Source organism: Ischnura elegans, chromosome 11 (genome assembly GCF_921293095.1).
Source record: "Ischnura elegans chromosome 11, ioIscEleg1.1, whole genome shotgun sequence".
In the NCBI taxonomy this organism is placed as follows: domain Eukaryota; kingdom Metazoa; phylum Arthropoda; class Insecta; order Odonata; family Coenagrionidae; genus Ischnura; species Ischnura elegans.
Genome location: NC_060256.1, coordinates 18,896,514 through 18,913,445, shown reverse-complemented (window position 1 = coordinate 18,913,445; position 16,932 = coordinate 18,896,514). Strand labels below are relative to the sequence as shown.

General features: G+C 39.3%; 1 protein-coding gene across 16 annotated transcripts in view; it reads right to left on the bottom strand.

The window, feature by feature from the left end:
- The window catches only part of LOC124168340 (muscleblind-like protein 3), a 1,078,040-nt gene that overhangs the window by 47,565 nt on the left and 1,013,543 nt on the right, over nucleotides 1-16,932 (bottom strand). For 13 of the 16 annotated variants that reach the window (XR_006866916.1, XM_046546513.1, XM_046546523.1 and 10 more), the window contains 2 exons: nucleotides 7,462-7,647; nucleotides 4,860-4,973 (listed from right to left, as the gene is read on the bottom strand). Coding sequence is in view for 15 of the 16 variants with exons in the window: in XM_046546513.1 (XP_046402469.1) it covers nucleotides 4,860-4,973; nucleotides 7,462-7,647 (300 nt within the window). In the remaining variant the exon portion in view is untranslated. The remainder of the gene's footprint in view (nucleotides 1-4,859; nucleotides 4,974-7,461; nucleotides 7,648-16,932) is intronic. The other 3 variants (XM_046546519.1, XM_046546520.1, XM_046546517.1) reach the window with 2 other exon arrangements.

The following is a 16,932-nucleotide window of genomic DNA, read 5'->3' as shown; positions in this document are numbered from 1 at the left end:
ATCACAACAAATAAATCACTCATCGACACGTAGATACCAAACAAATTCAAAATACATTGCATAGTATTTGAAAAATGGGAATGGTGAAAACTTGGAAGATGACCAATAAATATTATTGAGGATAATAAATGCATGAACACGCTTTGAGAGTTATAGCCATGAAAACAGGAATGTTAAAAGTTAGCGGCAAAGGAAAACTGGTTATTTCTTCAAGATATCACCGAAAACACAAAATATTGACCACAAATCGTTTCCCAAACCAAATGAAGCAACCCGACACTCACATGCAATTATTTCGCATAGAATTCGGCTCGCGTCATATGAAAAAGTTTAAATCCAAAGCGACTACTTACTACCAACACGCAATACTTGTTAAATCCTTATTTTTTTAACGATAGACGTAAAAATAAAAAAAAACATTATACAAGCACTTTTCCTAAACTTTATCGGGATATTCTTCAAGAAATAGGTAATAAAAACGAAAAATTTGGGATATAATCACTATCCTTTCATAAACAGTAGCTAATCAGATATATATCACCAAGGCCTGACATCTTCCATTAAAATTGTCTATGAATAGCGGCTCTGAATGATTAATGATAGTCTAGGTGCACGAAAAAGTGTCACAGACAAATGTAAAATATTTCACAAACTTTAAATATACCGTAGTTAGACAAAACATAAAAAATATGAGAATAGATACAGCAATCTATGTTGTTCTTCCATGAATTAATCCCAAAAATTTCCCGAGGTTCCCAAGAAACACGAAATATTTACTTTTCCAAGGATTAACAAATTATTCCGTAGTTCAATCCTACGTTATGCTATTACTTGAGAAATCGGATTCAGATCAAACACCAGATCTCTAGATACTGTTATTTTTATGTCGCCAGCGCTTTAAAAAACCAATAATTGACGGAGAGTCATTCGTTGCAGCTCAGAAAAAAAGGTAGACCCGACGAAATCAGATGTAACATGTTAGCTAGGATCAAATTTGCATAATTTTCAGAAAGTCAGAAACATAGAAATATTCGTAAATGATTTTACTCGGTGGGCAAAAATTATTTTAGTACCTACACATAGTCCAGTCAAGATGTAGTTCTCACTGTTGAGTTTTGGGGTAGTTTTGATTTTTATGTTCTGCATGTGATTTGGACTGCTAAATCAGAATCCGAACATGTATTCTGCCAAAAATTAAAGTACATAAAATTTCGTAATATTTTTTCCCCTGAGATCTTTTCTCCAAAGAACCGTTTTAGATTAAAAGTACCATTTGAAAATGGACGATTTTTGCTCAATTCAGCAAAAAATTCGATTTCTCCAAAGCAATTAATTAAAAAAGCCGACGAAGTGAAGTATTTTTAGTTGAAGTAATTGATTCCTGTGTATTTTCCGTCGATGATCTCATTTTCTGATTAAACAGCCCAAATACATTGAGGAAAGAAAAGAAAAAACTATCCCGAAACTTTGAAGGCCCGTTTTGAAGAAATCTTGACTGGACAAAGAATATGAACCGAAAAAGGGAATAGGAAATACGGCTATCATCCCATGCATCTACCTGCAAGAGCCACTGACTTAGATTCAGGCCGTCGAATATCACATATGCTCAAAAAGGTGAACAGTAGACAAATTATAACACATAAATCGTGGAGAGTAATGAAGAATTGCGTTGTATACGGTATTAAGCTTACGCTGAAAAAAATGGCATTATAGGATTACAAAATAAATATACTTGGAACATCACTAGCAAGCAAGTAAAATAAACACACACATGGTGGCGTGGAAATATAGCAAATAGGTACTAAATTGTTAGAGGCGATAAAACAACACTAATTAATAAAATACTTTGCGATTAAAAACATAGGCTGATGGATAGTGGATCTTGTTTCACTGATACAGTGACGAAAAAGCAGACATTACAGGAAATTAATACAAAGCTAAGACAACATTACAACAAACTTTGCTTAATTAGCTGTGTTTTTCTATTTTAAACTTAGTCTTACATGAAACATGCAAAGGATAGGAGAGGAAATATACCCAATGGGATTGGCATGATGTCTACCAAACTGGATATCGAGAGTTTACAGTTCTTGCGAAAGAGACATTGTGAACGTAACCTGCAGAATCACTTCTCTCATAGCTCACAAAATATTGGTGTCAAGACAAGGTTTGGCTGACAATGAGTATATAGCTGGAAGTGTCATTGAAAAAATGATTTGATAACATCCCACTCTTTACCCTCTTCCCCGTTCGCCGAATAGGCGAGCAGAGTAATGCGGCCTCTAGTATCCGAGGTAATATTTTCTGCTTAACCTCAACCGATGCGCAACACAAAAAAAAGAAAAGCTACGGATTTGTGCGACTCACAGAATCTTGCTTCCAAAGGTGCCATCCACAAGAATTGATGACGTATTTACACGATGAATTTACGATTCCAGAACTTCACTCAATTCAAAGTCCCAACTCTACCTCTAGTGGCGTAGCGAGGGGGGAGGTCCGGAGGGTACGGACCCCCCGAAATATAAAAACACAATTTCTTTCCTTCATAAAAGAAAACAAAATATTGAAAAATCATAAATTTAAGAAATATTTCTTTCACAAATGATATTGCTTCAATTATGAAATGTGTTAAAATTAGCCTAAAAACCCCCACTTAGTACCTAATTTAAAAAAAATTGTCACCCTGATTTTGGACCACCCCCCACCCCCGAAAGAAATTCCGCTACTACGGCTACGCCACTGTCTACTCCTGTGGTTGACCCCAGGTTGATTTTGTGTCAGAGTTCGCATTTTATAAACTAAATCCATCTAAACTCATTTAACCGTGGTAAAATTTACAAAATAACGCATCCAAATGAATACATCTAGATACAAATGACATGGTAATCATAGATGCCATTTAAACCCCAAAATTTCTTTTTCAACAAAGAATTCGGATGGCAGATCGACGAACCTATCAGTTATTTAAAACTATTTAATTCCCCCAATACTGCTTCCGGTCGTTGGCGAACGATTAACAAAAAAAAAGATCAGAGCGAGTGATACGGAGGCTGAATCAATCACCCATACAATAACCACTTCCAAGCATGATATAAAGAAGCTTAGCCTTAATTAATCCCAGTGGGTATTCGACTCCAAGGGAAGGACTTCAGGAAATGGACGGAAAGCAATGGAATCGAAGGGGTACAATTCAACGTGGAATGTTTTCAGGTAATAATGCGAGCATGTGCGACGTTATTTCAGGGTTCATAGCAATTCGAAATTTTTACTATCTTATCCCTTATTTCTCATTCAATTTATTTTTTAACTTCCCCGAATTTTAATTAATGGCAAAGCCTTATTTTCTCTCATTATCAGAACGCAAGAATCTAATTTGCCTCGCAAATCCCTTACTACCCTAAGCAGTAAGAAACAATCTAATGAAAATTATTTTATTTCCATACATATTTATACAGTTTTTTTATTTCTCTGGTCATTATCAACCCTTCAAACATATCCCTTGTTCCAGATATCTACAACACTATTACCTGAGGATTCTTCCGTCTTGGCGGGCGAAAATGTTTTAGCGTCATCTTTTAAGTCTCAAGGAAACGAAACAATTCCCATAAACAGCCTTGCACACTCATTGGTTCAACCGGAAGGTTGCGGTTAGGTTTGGAGAGAGCAATGCTAACCCCAGACTAAGCCACAACAAGTAAATGAATCCCTATCACTGAATCCCTATCACAGTAAACGCAACGCATTGCGAGAAATTTCGATGCATCACCGCGAAAATAAAAAAAAATCTTCACCACGAAGAAGAAGTTTCGCATGAAGCTTCATCATAGAAATCGATTTCACCGCGGTAAAATTGCCCCCAACGCCGACGAAATCATTCTTTAGATCCCTGTGATTCCATTGCTTCCCACTGTAACGACCTCGAAGTTAATACCAGTAGACAAGAGCGCTTAAGGTGACTGCGTAGACACCATAAGTTGAGACCAACATTGAACTTTCATTTTAATAATAATGGAAATGGAAAAAGAAATTTGATTCGTCAATAGTCAATAAATGTTATTAGAATGCTGAGATTTCTCGTTTGTGGGGGGTATTCAAGTGAATGGAAATTAAATTACGAAAAGAAATAAAAATCACCGAAACAAAGTACTATCAATGTAAACAGTCCACGAGATGCATCTCGTGACCCACTCCGGATTTTGGGCACTTGAGAAAGCCCTCAAGTTCACTTGAAAATCCAGGAGACAAATACCAGATGTACATGACTTCACTTTGAGGAATGTATCTTAAACTTCTAAAATAAATGGCAAGCGATATGATATGGCTCATACTGAATGGGCGTGAGTAAGGCGTGAGTAAGACGCAAGTCGCAACGTGAACGATAAAGTGACTTTCCTTCGTAGTGAGAGCATAAATTTAATTTTTCGTGACTACCACCAACGGAGGTGACATCTCGCGGCCAATATTGGTCTCATTCCACAGAGTAAGTAGATACAGAGAGGACAGAGGAGGCTGAAATTAGTAATAACTCGATGCACATCCCCAGATAAAATTTACCCACCTATGCCTTCAGGGAACCATCTTGTTTCAAGCAAGGCAATGACACAGAGTATATTCACTTACTCTGTGTCATTGAGGTTCTAATTATTTCAAATTTGGCGCACATTTTAGTTATTTTCAAGATGTCCGCAACGCGCAATTCCAAATACAAGATCACAATGGTGTCCTCTCTGTAATTCTCGTTCTGTTTCCATACGCACCAAACCTCGCGCTCTTGTGTGTACGTATGCATACTCAGAGGCGCAAACAAGGGTTACGGGTTTCAGGGTTCAGGGTGTTACACCACGTCCCTACCCCATTACATTTAAGCATTGTCCCAGGGCGTGTGAGGGAGGGAGAGAAGAAGCCAAACCAGAAACCATCAAAGGCTGCCCAAGCGTCAGTGGAGAAGTGGCGAACTGCACCTTGCCGCCAACCTCAAAAAGAAAACGAAAGAAAAGAGATGTGGTGGAGAACACAAAAAACACAAGGCTTGCATGAAGACCTTGAAAACAATATTTTCTACTTGAGGTTCCAAATTTACTAATTGGTATACAAGAGGTCACAAAGGAACAATTATGAACGAATGACAGGTGACAAGCAATGGCAAATACCCGCATTATTGGCAATAATGGCAACCATTGTTGAGATTCAAAATTAAAATAAATCGTTAAAAATGTTGCAAAAAACTTTACCTAATCGTTAATTTTTTAAGTTGACTTTATCTCGTTAAATTTTTACATTAACTGATTCAAAACTAACTTTACAGATAATTTCGTACGTTCAATTTTGGTTAATGTCGATCTGTTAAAAATAAGCGCACGAATCTACCCAAACAGACATCAGGGAAAGTACAAATACTAACAAAAGTACACCATCTTCCAAAAAAGAGACGAAAAACGGACTCAGGTTTTCTAAAATTGATGCATTTTTTTCAAAATTTTGGCATCGGCCGACTTCTATCAGTTAGGAGGCACTATCAATCATGGACAGCAGTAAGGTAATATTACGAGTGAAGCACTGTTGACGAACTTAAAAGATATATTTGGAATATATTTATCGAGTTTAATACTGGTATTATGTAATTAGCACAGCGTGAAAGGATGTTTAGAGCTGCAGTACTTATTTTATCGGACGAGAAAGGACGGAAGTCCGATAAGTAATTTTGAAATGATAATGTTATTTTAGTTTAATGACTCTCAAATTTAAAATCTAATAAATTATTTTCAAATATGTAGCTTGCATTAGTTATGTCATTTTTTTCAAAAGACCAAAAATTATTTCATTCTACTTAATGATATTCTCTACTAGTCCACTTTTTCCAAAATATAATAATTTTTACTAACGCTTTATAGTAATAGACTTTTTCAAACTTGATTGTTATCATTTTCAGTGACTGTTTCAAAGTATCCAACAGCAACAACTTAGATACTTTTGATGTGTATCCTTTTAATGTTTAGTCGGAGATATTCCACGCATCTGAATATAGTATAGAGCGAGGTATTTGCCATTTTTTGCACATAAAAACACTATATTCTTAAATTAGGTATGAATGAGTTAAGAACAATAAGGTAAAAACCATGCAAAAAGATGCCAAAGAAATAAAAAAATATACTTACAAAATGCAAACACTCATTAGCTTATTAGTGAAGGTAAATAATGAGAAACTACTTCGCCAAGAAAATACAGGGAAAACAAAACTGTGGATCATAGTATCTTAATTATGACTACATCGTACAAAATTAGTGAGTTGTAGGATAAAGTGAACACCATAATATGATAATTATAAGGATGGAAACACAAAAAATGCAAAAGAAGGTACTATTCAATAATTTATGCATATCTACGGGGTCCAAGCTGTAATGCAAAAGTAAATCAGGATATATAAATGAACAAAGGTCCATAAATTTGCACTTAGCGTCAGCTTGAGGATCATTAGGACCTCGCTTACCCTGGCTGATCATTGTAAGACATCTCCGTAAATGCGAGACACATTATCTGATAACGACAGCTACACTTCCCATCCTCTAGCTAATAAATAATGCTGTTCGATAGTTTACAAAAAATATAAAGAACGACAGGCATTTAAGAAAATAACTATACCCTAGCCTTAGATGAATTATGGCTTTTCCGTGACAAGAAAAAACTTCAAGAAGCACATCATAATTGATCATTGAAATATATACGGGTTCTGACGCTCTAAGTTACAAAAATATAGGCTTAAATGTATTTAACTACGGTTGAATTTGAAAAGTAATCGTTAAAATTATTGAAGATGACGGGGATGAGGAGGAAATATTGGCATCAGCTATCAAGGGTTAAAATATCGAGATATAATTTTTCTCCAACCTGTACATCACTCACTCAACGTTTCAACCGTAACGTTGGTATGGATATGATAAGGTAGAGACCATCTCAACCTACAACATGTAATTTTTCACCCATTCAAGGTAGGGAGGCCAGTTTTTTTCCCTGGGCCACCTCGCAAGACGAGGATAAAATTTGGAGGACTTCGCCTGGGATTTGAACCCAGGCCCCCTCGATAAAAAGCCAATCGGTCTACTCAATAGGCCACCTCACTCCCTTTACCGTGATACACGAGGGGGGGAACCAAAAATTACCGGACGGAAATCGCTACGCGCGTAACTCGTAAATTGTGTCCGGTTATCTTTGGGTCCACCCCTCGTATAGATGCCTTTTTATTGCTGCTGTATTCTCAACATCTACGGAAAGTAATACCCATTACCATAGGTCGAAGAGGACGAGATTAATGACCGTGAAATATTCGAGCTTCCTATCAAGCAGTCATTAACATCATCAGTACTGCAATATTTTCCATCCGGATGATGGTGTCCGATTGAGACACTCAATGAGCAGCAGAGGTGCTGCAGGGACTGCAGTTAGCTGCCTGCAGGACTCACTCACCACTGCGGCAGCGGCTGCAGGGACCTGACCGGGCACGAGCGGCTGTCCTCCCGGCGCCAAGCCCATCTGCTGCATGAGGGCGTTCTTCAGCGCCAGGTGGTTGCGACCGTTGATGAGCAGCTGGTCTTTGAGGTGCTGCGGCGGGTGGAAATATTTGCAAGGGGGCTTCTCCCGGTTGCACCGACCCTGAAAAAGACAAAAAAAGCATAAAATTAACGAGGAAGCCACGCATATCACCATCAGCAATATTGAATTCAATGTTTCAGGCGTATAATCCGACAAAATCCTTTGCAAAACAAAATCCAACTTAAGTTCTAGGGTACACCCGCGTACACCATCCATTTTACCGATACATAGTCGGATGAAATCGAAAAAAAAAAACTGGCCAAAACCTAAACACACGCTTATTTTTTAGCTGGGAAGTTGAAAATCTCATTCAATAACACTCAACTGCACTATTCACGCTTCCCTCATTGTTATAGATAAGAATTTGAATCACCAATGTAAACCTCTTCTTTGAATCTTGCGAACGGAATTAAGTGATAATCTCATTAAATGTGAAATAAAACTAGACTGCACAAATGAATAAAGACAACAAACTATTCAAAAGATCACATGAATTTATGATGGTCACGAATGTAGCTTGAAAGAGAAAAATAATAACATCACCAAAAAATATTGGTTTGGAAAATGAATGCAAATAGACGTCACCAAGGCATTGCTACAAAAAACAAAGGACTCGAGAGGTGCGGGTTAAGTGGGCAATCATTACGTCTGCACAGCCTTTCATGCGATTTTATGCCCCGCCATTATGGAGAGGCAGGGAGGAGATGAAATTCAGGAGGAAGCATTTGCAGACATTCGGCGGAGCGTGGATTAACGAAAGCCTTTCCGATTCCCCGCAGACGAAATTCATCAAGCAAAACCCTCGGATGGAATTCCTCATTTGCCTGCGGGCGAAGTCACGGCTCATCACCTGTGACGTCACTCCCATCCATCCCCCTTCCCCTCTCTCTCTCTGCCTTGGCTTGGCGAGGGTCGGTGTCTGCCACAAAGGTTCAAACATATAAACCCCTCCGCGAAACAGCGAGGAGAAGACGCTTCACCTACGCGTCTGGGAGAAACGTAAGCGATTGTATTTTCGACCGGGATGACAGCCGATCTTCCTTTTTCCCAGAGACGGTTTGCTCGAAACTACTCGAGTCGAAAACAAAAAGAGAATTCCGCACGCGTACAAGAGCAATTCCAAAATAAAAACAACTCAACTGTCGGCGGCATCGTCAGAGGCGTAAAACTAAGGTTTAAAGCCGGATTAATAGCATTATCCGAAATGTTGAAGCAGTGCCTTTCGGCAAGAACAGAATTTCACGAAAGTACAGAATGCATTCAAAATTCCTGACATTTCCTTATGCTCATTATAAATATTTTGCGAGCCAATGGAAGTCCGAAAATGCGGGGAAAACTGCGAAGTATTTAAAAATAGGTATCCCTACAAAAGAGAACGGTTGGTTCCTCTGAAGGCAATTTTTGTTTTCGTAATTCGAGATCGGGACTATCTGAAACTAAAAAAACATCCACATATATTTTTACAGTCAAATACAATTGATAACTGTTGGAAGTTTTTCACAAAAATTTTAATTTATTCCGGGAAATTCTTACCGCAAGGATTCACCTACAGTGTAAATGACCTCAGAGAATACAACGAATATGAAAAACTAATTACGTTTCTGAGCCGAGAAGCAATCACAAAACACAGTTTATAGATGACAAAACTGAGCAACGCTTTTAAAAAACCCCAACGCTATTCCCTCCAACAACCAATGACTTCATTCAATGGGAACTATCACGAAACCGCATTTAAATAAATTCCTTAAAATAATACTAACGATGTCTTGATTAGGCCAGGAAAACGTCATCAAGTCGAATCTTCATTGAAAAAATGTATTAAAAATGACATTTGCAATGCAGCGAAAACAAGAAAAAATTAATATAAACAGTAAAATATTTTCAACGTGAAAACATGAAACCCGATAATGGAGAATGGCACCACGCACGACTTAAAACTTTAAAAATATGTCTAAAAGACGTCAAAGAAAAAAGCGAGAGATCAATCGTTCTACAATTTCAAAAAAGAAGCTGGAAAGGATACATAAATTAGGAAGTCTTTGACGAGCCTTTGAAAATATTTAAGGGAGTTCAGAACACCTTTCAGACTCGCGGGGGGGAAGGATTTAAGGACCAAGGGAGAGAAAAATAAGAGACTGCAATATTTATTCAAGTATTTAAAAATGGGTATCTCTACAAAAGAGAACGGTTGGTTCCTCTGAAGGCAATTTTTGTTTTCGAAATTCGAGATCGGAACTATCTGGAACTAAAAAAAATCTTCCGCAGTCGTCTAGGTCGAGAGGAGGAAGTGGAGAAAAAGACCCAAAAAGCTAGACGGTCGCGGAACGTAAGTTCCCCCTCCTCACAAGAGGTCAAACGCTAAGACTCTTGATGGTGATTCTCAAATATCGCCGTCCAGGGTTTCCGGGAAGGTTGGAGCTATGCATCTTGAGAGAATTGGAGCGGCGGGCTAGCAGGAGAGCAAAAGGAAGCGGAGCGATAGCGCGCGGCCGGACCAACCGCAAACCAATCAGGGGCGGTTGATTGCACACGCTTCGAAAGCCGGACGGATCCCTTTGGACAACTTTGCCCCGGCGCCGCGGTGGCCGGGGGAACTGCGAGGCAACGGTGAAGGTAGCGAGCGGCGGGAGGAAGGAGGCAAGGCATCAAAGAAGACGGGGGAGCGACTTACATGGAAATCACACAAAACGGCAAGACTTGAGCGAAACATCTCGAGGTATTTAATATCGAAGAGGCATTTCTGTCATTAATTTTTCTTTTGGTTAAAAGGAATCACTCGCGCTCTTCACTTTTTTTCTGCCTTTCCCCATCGAGGGTAAGAGCGTCTTTGCGCGTCCCAAGTCGAGTGAGCAAAGAGAATTATTTATTACGAGGATACACATTCAAATGGAAATGAGCGGTTTCCCTCAATCTAAGAAAAAGAGCCCGAATGTGAGTATCCAGGGAAACCAACCACTTAAACGACCACTAAATAAGGGGCACTACGTGCCTTACTTGTAACAACTAAAAGACAAGTTCCTTCAGAGGAAGTGTTCCTTTTTAACGTCAGTTAAAGACACAACTTTCCTGACTTTTCCCTGATAACCGGTCCATTTTAAAATTCAACTTACATTATATTAATGGCAAAGTAGTCATACATAAGGATTTAAGATAAATATGCCACGAAGTGTACTTCTGCATACTGCCCTGTAAGCCACCTCAATAAGCGTGTGGCGGTAATATTAAGAAACCGACCATTAGCGAAGAAAAACAGATGTAAGTACAATGGAAAAATTCGACTGTTTAATCCTAAATAGACTTTATTTATTTAAGTATGTCTAACTTCCACCAAGTGAAGCCTGAATCTGTTGAATTTATTTAAGGCCTTCAATTATTCAGGGGAGAAACAAATAGCTATACCTATCGGTTCGCCAAAATATCAATCTCCTACATATATCGTTTTTGTCTCGGACTCAGAAAATAAGGTGTTGAGATGATGTTCTACTGCGTAGCTCAGTAAGAAATCTTTTCCAAATAGCTCAAGTAATCTAAGTCTAGCCTGTATCCTCCGAGTGTCTAGCGGCTCCCAGACTAATTTCCCATCAGTTTTTCAGGAATAGCGTAGATTTTCTTTGAACAATATTACGTTCACGGATAAAGTCTTACTGAGCCGGAGGGGAAATATGCTGTGCAATTAAGTGAAGTAGCGCCAGCTGTGCAGCCAGGACAATAATAAAAGAATACCGGATCGCCGCAACAACGCAACAATGATCCGCGTATTCCTCCACGATTCGTCTTCTGGAGTTTTCCTCTGACCATAATTTAATTCCCCTGACATTTAGTAAACTTCCAGTCCCAAATTTATTTTCCCTGACAGCAGTGAACTCTGCATTTATTATTGAAAGCATTGATTATTCCTCAATGTACATATTAATTTTCACCGAAGTTTGGTCATAACAAATTTGCACATACTATCAATTTTCCGAATTGCGCAAGTTCAAATATCCAGGCAGCTAATAACTGCGTGTGAGCAAACCCTAAACAACGACAAAACCTGAGAAACTTGTTGTTCGCACATCGTTGTTATTGAAAATAATCGTATCGAACAAAATTAAGTTGGCTCTTGAAAATTAAAGATTTTGAAACATAATAGGTTACCCAACGAAATAAAGGGTGAAAAACATCGGTATCACAAGGAATATAGAATGATTTAAGCAATTAAATTGTTCAAATATGACAATAATTAAATACAAACCAGAAAATATAGCTGAAATTCAATTATGCTTGACTACATTAAGGCCAATACTTTCGATTAATAATATCTGAGTTTATCAGTATCAATTCCTTGTTTTGCACAGAAAAATAATTATTCATAAACTTTTCCTAGCCTAATACATTGAACCGTAACTCTTATTTACTCCCCATTGATATTTTTTTCCAGGAAAACTTGAACCACTTCCATGACAACTGTTATTGGTACTCGAGAAAAATGGCAATTTGTCAGAAACTCAGAAGAGGAGGACTTTTACTAAATAAATGTCACTACGGATTCAAGTTACAGAACGGTAACAAGCTCTTGCCACAAAAATGAAATAGAAGCATAATACATCAAATCCCATCGCCCGTAATTGGAAAGCTTTGGAGCGCGGAGAACTTCAAGTGTGCAATTAGGAACATCTCAGCCATCCCGAAGAAGGAAGCCAGAATTTTACTGAATTCTCCGATCTAGGAAAAGTGGAACTTCATGAAGGGACCGCGCGCCGGTAGGGGACCATTATAGAATACCCATAATAATGAATCATGCTTGCCAGTTTAATAAGAGAATGTACAAAAAATCATTATTCTTTTGCAATGAACCGGCCTTATCAGTACGTTGGTTTTCAAGAAACGGGGAAATAAGACTCTTAAGTGGTATAAAAAAGGCTTTGATCTCAAACACGAAAAGTCAGCTTGTTCAACAAGAAGATACGACGAGACGCCGAGTCAACTACGTAGACGCGACAAAAGAGAGGAGCATCGTCGCTAGACCATAATTCCATGACATCGTATTCATGCCTTTCAGGGACCTCCGCCATGCCTAAATGCATCAAATAGGATGTACAGCCTCAGTGAAAATAGAGTTGATGTGATAAATGATTGTGTTCTTTTACGGCATATGATACTGGTGAAATATTTTCGGGTTTTACATCGTTTCCATAGCTACCTCTGCCATCGTCCTCAGGGCAAGGCATCAGGGTATCGGCATTAGCCTGAGGGCGCTGGCAGAGGTAGCTATCGAAATGTCGGCCTACAAGCAACTTACCCTTAGATTTTACAATTTTCCCAATACGTTTCCTCAAATAATAGGGACAACACCACCCGCAACTTACGACAAATTCGCGCATACTTTTTGCGATGCCATGCATAGAAATCTCAGAAATATGATTAGTACTAAATTGATTTCACGTCATAAAAAATAAATAACCTCAAAAGAAACAAATAAGAAAAACAAACATTTAGCATTTTCCGCACTGTAAGAGCCAACTGAAACTGGCCAGTTTGAAAATGTCCAATCTAGTTAAAATTTTGCGGAGATTGAAAACTGCAATAACGAATGCTTCGATGCAAGGTCACCCATTAAACCAAATGTTATTGTGCACTACTTTGCTTTATTGAAGCTTTCAGATGTTCTCAAGATAAGGCTAGGTCTCAATCATGTTCTGGTTAACGTTAGACAGTCTATAAAACTAGCCCTAAGGCACAATTATTTAAATTAAACGAGAGAGAAAAAAATCTGGGTTAGGTGTCACCAGTGAAGGCATAACAGATCTTATATCGTTGATGGTTTGAGGCTTAACTTTGTGAAAGCGATGCATTATGAAAAATTAAAAAGAAGAAACTGATGAAAGCACTAAGTTTCTTCTTTTTCATAAGATCTTATATCATTGAAAATGCAAAGCATTATATATTTCAACAAATATGAATTTTCACCGGGCAAGCAACTGAAAACTTCAACTTAATTTACATAACAGTATATCAATTATAATAATGTAAAATTCTAGTTTAATAACTACAAGACTTGACTACAAAAAGAGTTAGGATTTTAACAATGAACAAACACTGATTGTTTAGCCACACTCGGAGATCACAGAACGGAATCAAAATGGCTGAAGTTCGTTGAGAGTCTTTGAAGGGACGTGGCTCCATTCGGGGTGCGGCAGTAGGAGAATTTTTTATGGGGAAGGGTGGAGAATAGAAGAAAGGACAATGGAAGGGTTAAATGGCGAAGGGACAGGAAAGAGAAAGCAAAGGAGGAGAGAGTAGAGTGAGGAAGGAAGAGCGAAAAGAGGAGGAGAGGGAAGGGGATGGGAATTTTATCGCACTTCGACCATTTCCACCCTATCGTGAGGAAATCCCACCCCCTGCCCAGCAACTCGACTCACCCCCCAGAGGGGATGAAATATTTTCCCACCCCTAATTTTCTGCTCGGATGCCGCCTCGCCGGCGACGGGTCCTCTTCCACTACCCCCTCTCTCCCCCTACAACCCTCTTGGGGCACTATCCCTTCATGTCCTTCCGACCTCCCCATTTTCCAAGCGCTCACAGCATGACCACCCAACCCCATGCCACCCGGCGGCGCCTCCACTACATTTCTTTTCTCTCAAAAACCTTCTTCTCCCCTGCAGGCAGGTAGGGTTGCCAACTAATAAGGGGCGGAGTTTACAGAGTAGCCCGTTACTACGAAATGCTTTGGGACTACTCATACGCAAATATAGGTTTAAACCAATGTTTAATTCAATGGATTGTGCTCATCTTGCATCAGTCATGTCTACCACGTTCAGAGGCGGATTAAGACCGCTGTTTTGGGGAGAGAGCTTTCGGCTATTTTCCACGGCGCCTGGGTGTTATGCTGTACCCCTCAGCGATAAAGAGTCTACTTAATAACAATTATATAAGCTATTCTCCCACTATCTTCAAATGTTATTATTAGGACTGGTGTAATAAAAACTTGAACTTGAACTTGACTTGAAAATATGAACATTTGTGATATTTTTACACGGACAACGGACAATCCCTTGTCCCCTTCAGGTCACGTTTAAATCTTCTAAACATTCTCGTCAGCAAATTTCATCAGAATAGAGTGTGCAGATGAGTATACATACCTTTACTAGTGTTTCCATCAACAGCCACCAGAAATGTTATTCAGATCTAATTAATGGCATACTCTAGATGTAACATCCATACTTAAAAGGGTTCCGAAATAACCATGACCTTATTTAGCAGGCTCGCACCAATCCCTATCAATTTCCTTGTAGAAAATCCCTGCATTGTTGCAGGAGAACAGAATTCACTCCCAACCAGTTGGTTTTTCAAACTCCTGTCTCGGGACAATTTTAAGCACGAAACGAAAAATTGCTTGCTGGAAACATTGCGACCAAACCAACTAGATTGATAGACAAGAGAATTCATTGCAAATTGGCAACAGTATAATAACCATATCTGACAACGTCCTCGGCAAAAACAGCTAACGACTGCTGCCTCGCATTCCGCTTAATCCGCTGGGCCTTGAGGTATGCCCCGGCCTATGTGACCCGGCGCCTCCACCATATTTCTGCCTCGCATGGGATGGGCAGGCTGAGAAAGGAATGGGCGGGGAGATTATTCAAAAGAGCCCTTTTTGGGGTATCGTATGCACCACAAGATCAAGGATGGATGAACGGCTGCCATCTCTTGAAAAAGGATAGGGGAATGCTGAAAAAAGGAGGAGGTTCGATATCCCTTCCGCATCCGAACCGCACTCCTATCGAGGAACCCTGAGCCCAGCAAGAGAACCCCTTCATGCTCTCGCCTGCTCCCTAAAAAACAACGTTTATCATCAAAGTTAAGTGATTTGGAAGACGCACGGCAGGTTTGCGTTCTTTTATTTTCATCTCCCCCTTTCTAATATGATCGTTTTTACTTTTAAGGGAGCGAAGGTAAGGGAAAGGCTTGCGTTAAGGACTCCCCACCGCGCATGTAAACATTTCTTCAGATACTCGTTTGAGACGGTTCAAGGAATGGGGGGGAGGAACATCGTAAATTGTGTAGGCACGGATATGAACGCTGAGTATTGCGTTTCTTTCATCGTTTCCACATTTTTTTCATTCTTAAAAAAAGAGAAGCGCGGGTCGGCAGTGGATGAGGTTAAAGGGAGAGTCCCACATGAAACGCTACCCCTCCATACGCGACATTTTAACTTGGACGAGTGATCGCAAAAGGGTTTTTCATTTCTTTTATTTATCTCTCTCTAGATTTTTTTCCGCGAGGCTTTCTGAAGGTAAACTCGGCATCAATGCGGTCGCTTTTTTTCCTCCGTCTTTCGAGACACGAGTCTCCAGAATCTCTAGATGGGTCTTTCCCGTTATGAAGAGAGAGACCAAGAAGACAAAGGCAGTCTGAGTATCAAGCGGACGAGAGGTGGAAATGGATTGCAGGGATTTAAACATCAAGACGGGATCGAGAAAATACCCTTTAAATAAAGCGACGCATCTGTCTAGTGAAAGAGGAAAATAAACCGTCTTTGAAATGATAATAGACACAAAATTCCACCTAAATAATTAGCTGATGGCATCAAAGAATAATTCACCACATAAAGTCTTACAAAATTTCGCGTAAAGTAAAATCACAGTCGACGGACTCAAATGAAAATTATTACCAAATAAATGAGAAGGGTACGAATACCACCATTTTGAGCTGAAGTGACAGAAATCTTATGATAGAAAAGACCAAACAACGTCCAATTTTACCGCCATCGTCTCACATGGAGGGGAAATAAAAAAGGCAGAATAAGACATAACCATAGATGAATTCGTGGCTTTAATAAGCTATTAGGTGTCTTCTTGACTCGATGTATAGAACTACTAAGAGACGAGCTATCACTTACTTATCCCGGGAGGTAATAAACGGAGAGAAATCTGCCAGCTTGACAAATAAATACAGCCGTAGATATGAGAAATAGAAAACATATGGAGGTAGGGAAAATAACTTGTTTCTTTGAGATTACACCCAGCATCAGAAGATTGAAACCCTCTCACTAAGAGACGAGGGAAAAAACAGCTCAACCGAGAAATTAAGCTTTCCTCCCGAAAAAAAGAACAAATCAGAAAAAAGAGACATGTCAAAGATAATTGGGATGAAAGGGGGAGACAGAGAAGATGAGGAAAGGGACGCAGTGGATTATGGGAGTGATAGGATGACAGAGAAGAAAAGATACGGAAGCGCTGTGGTAGGTAAATGGATCTCTCAGCCCAGATGGACACTGGTTCGCTACCAGAAAAGAGACGTGAGAGAGAAAATAGCACGGTTTGTAGAGTTAGTATAAAAATATATGATACAGATAAAATAATA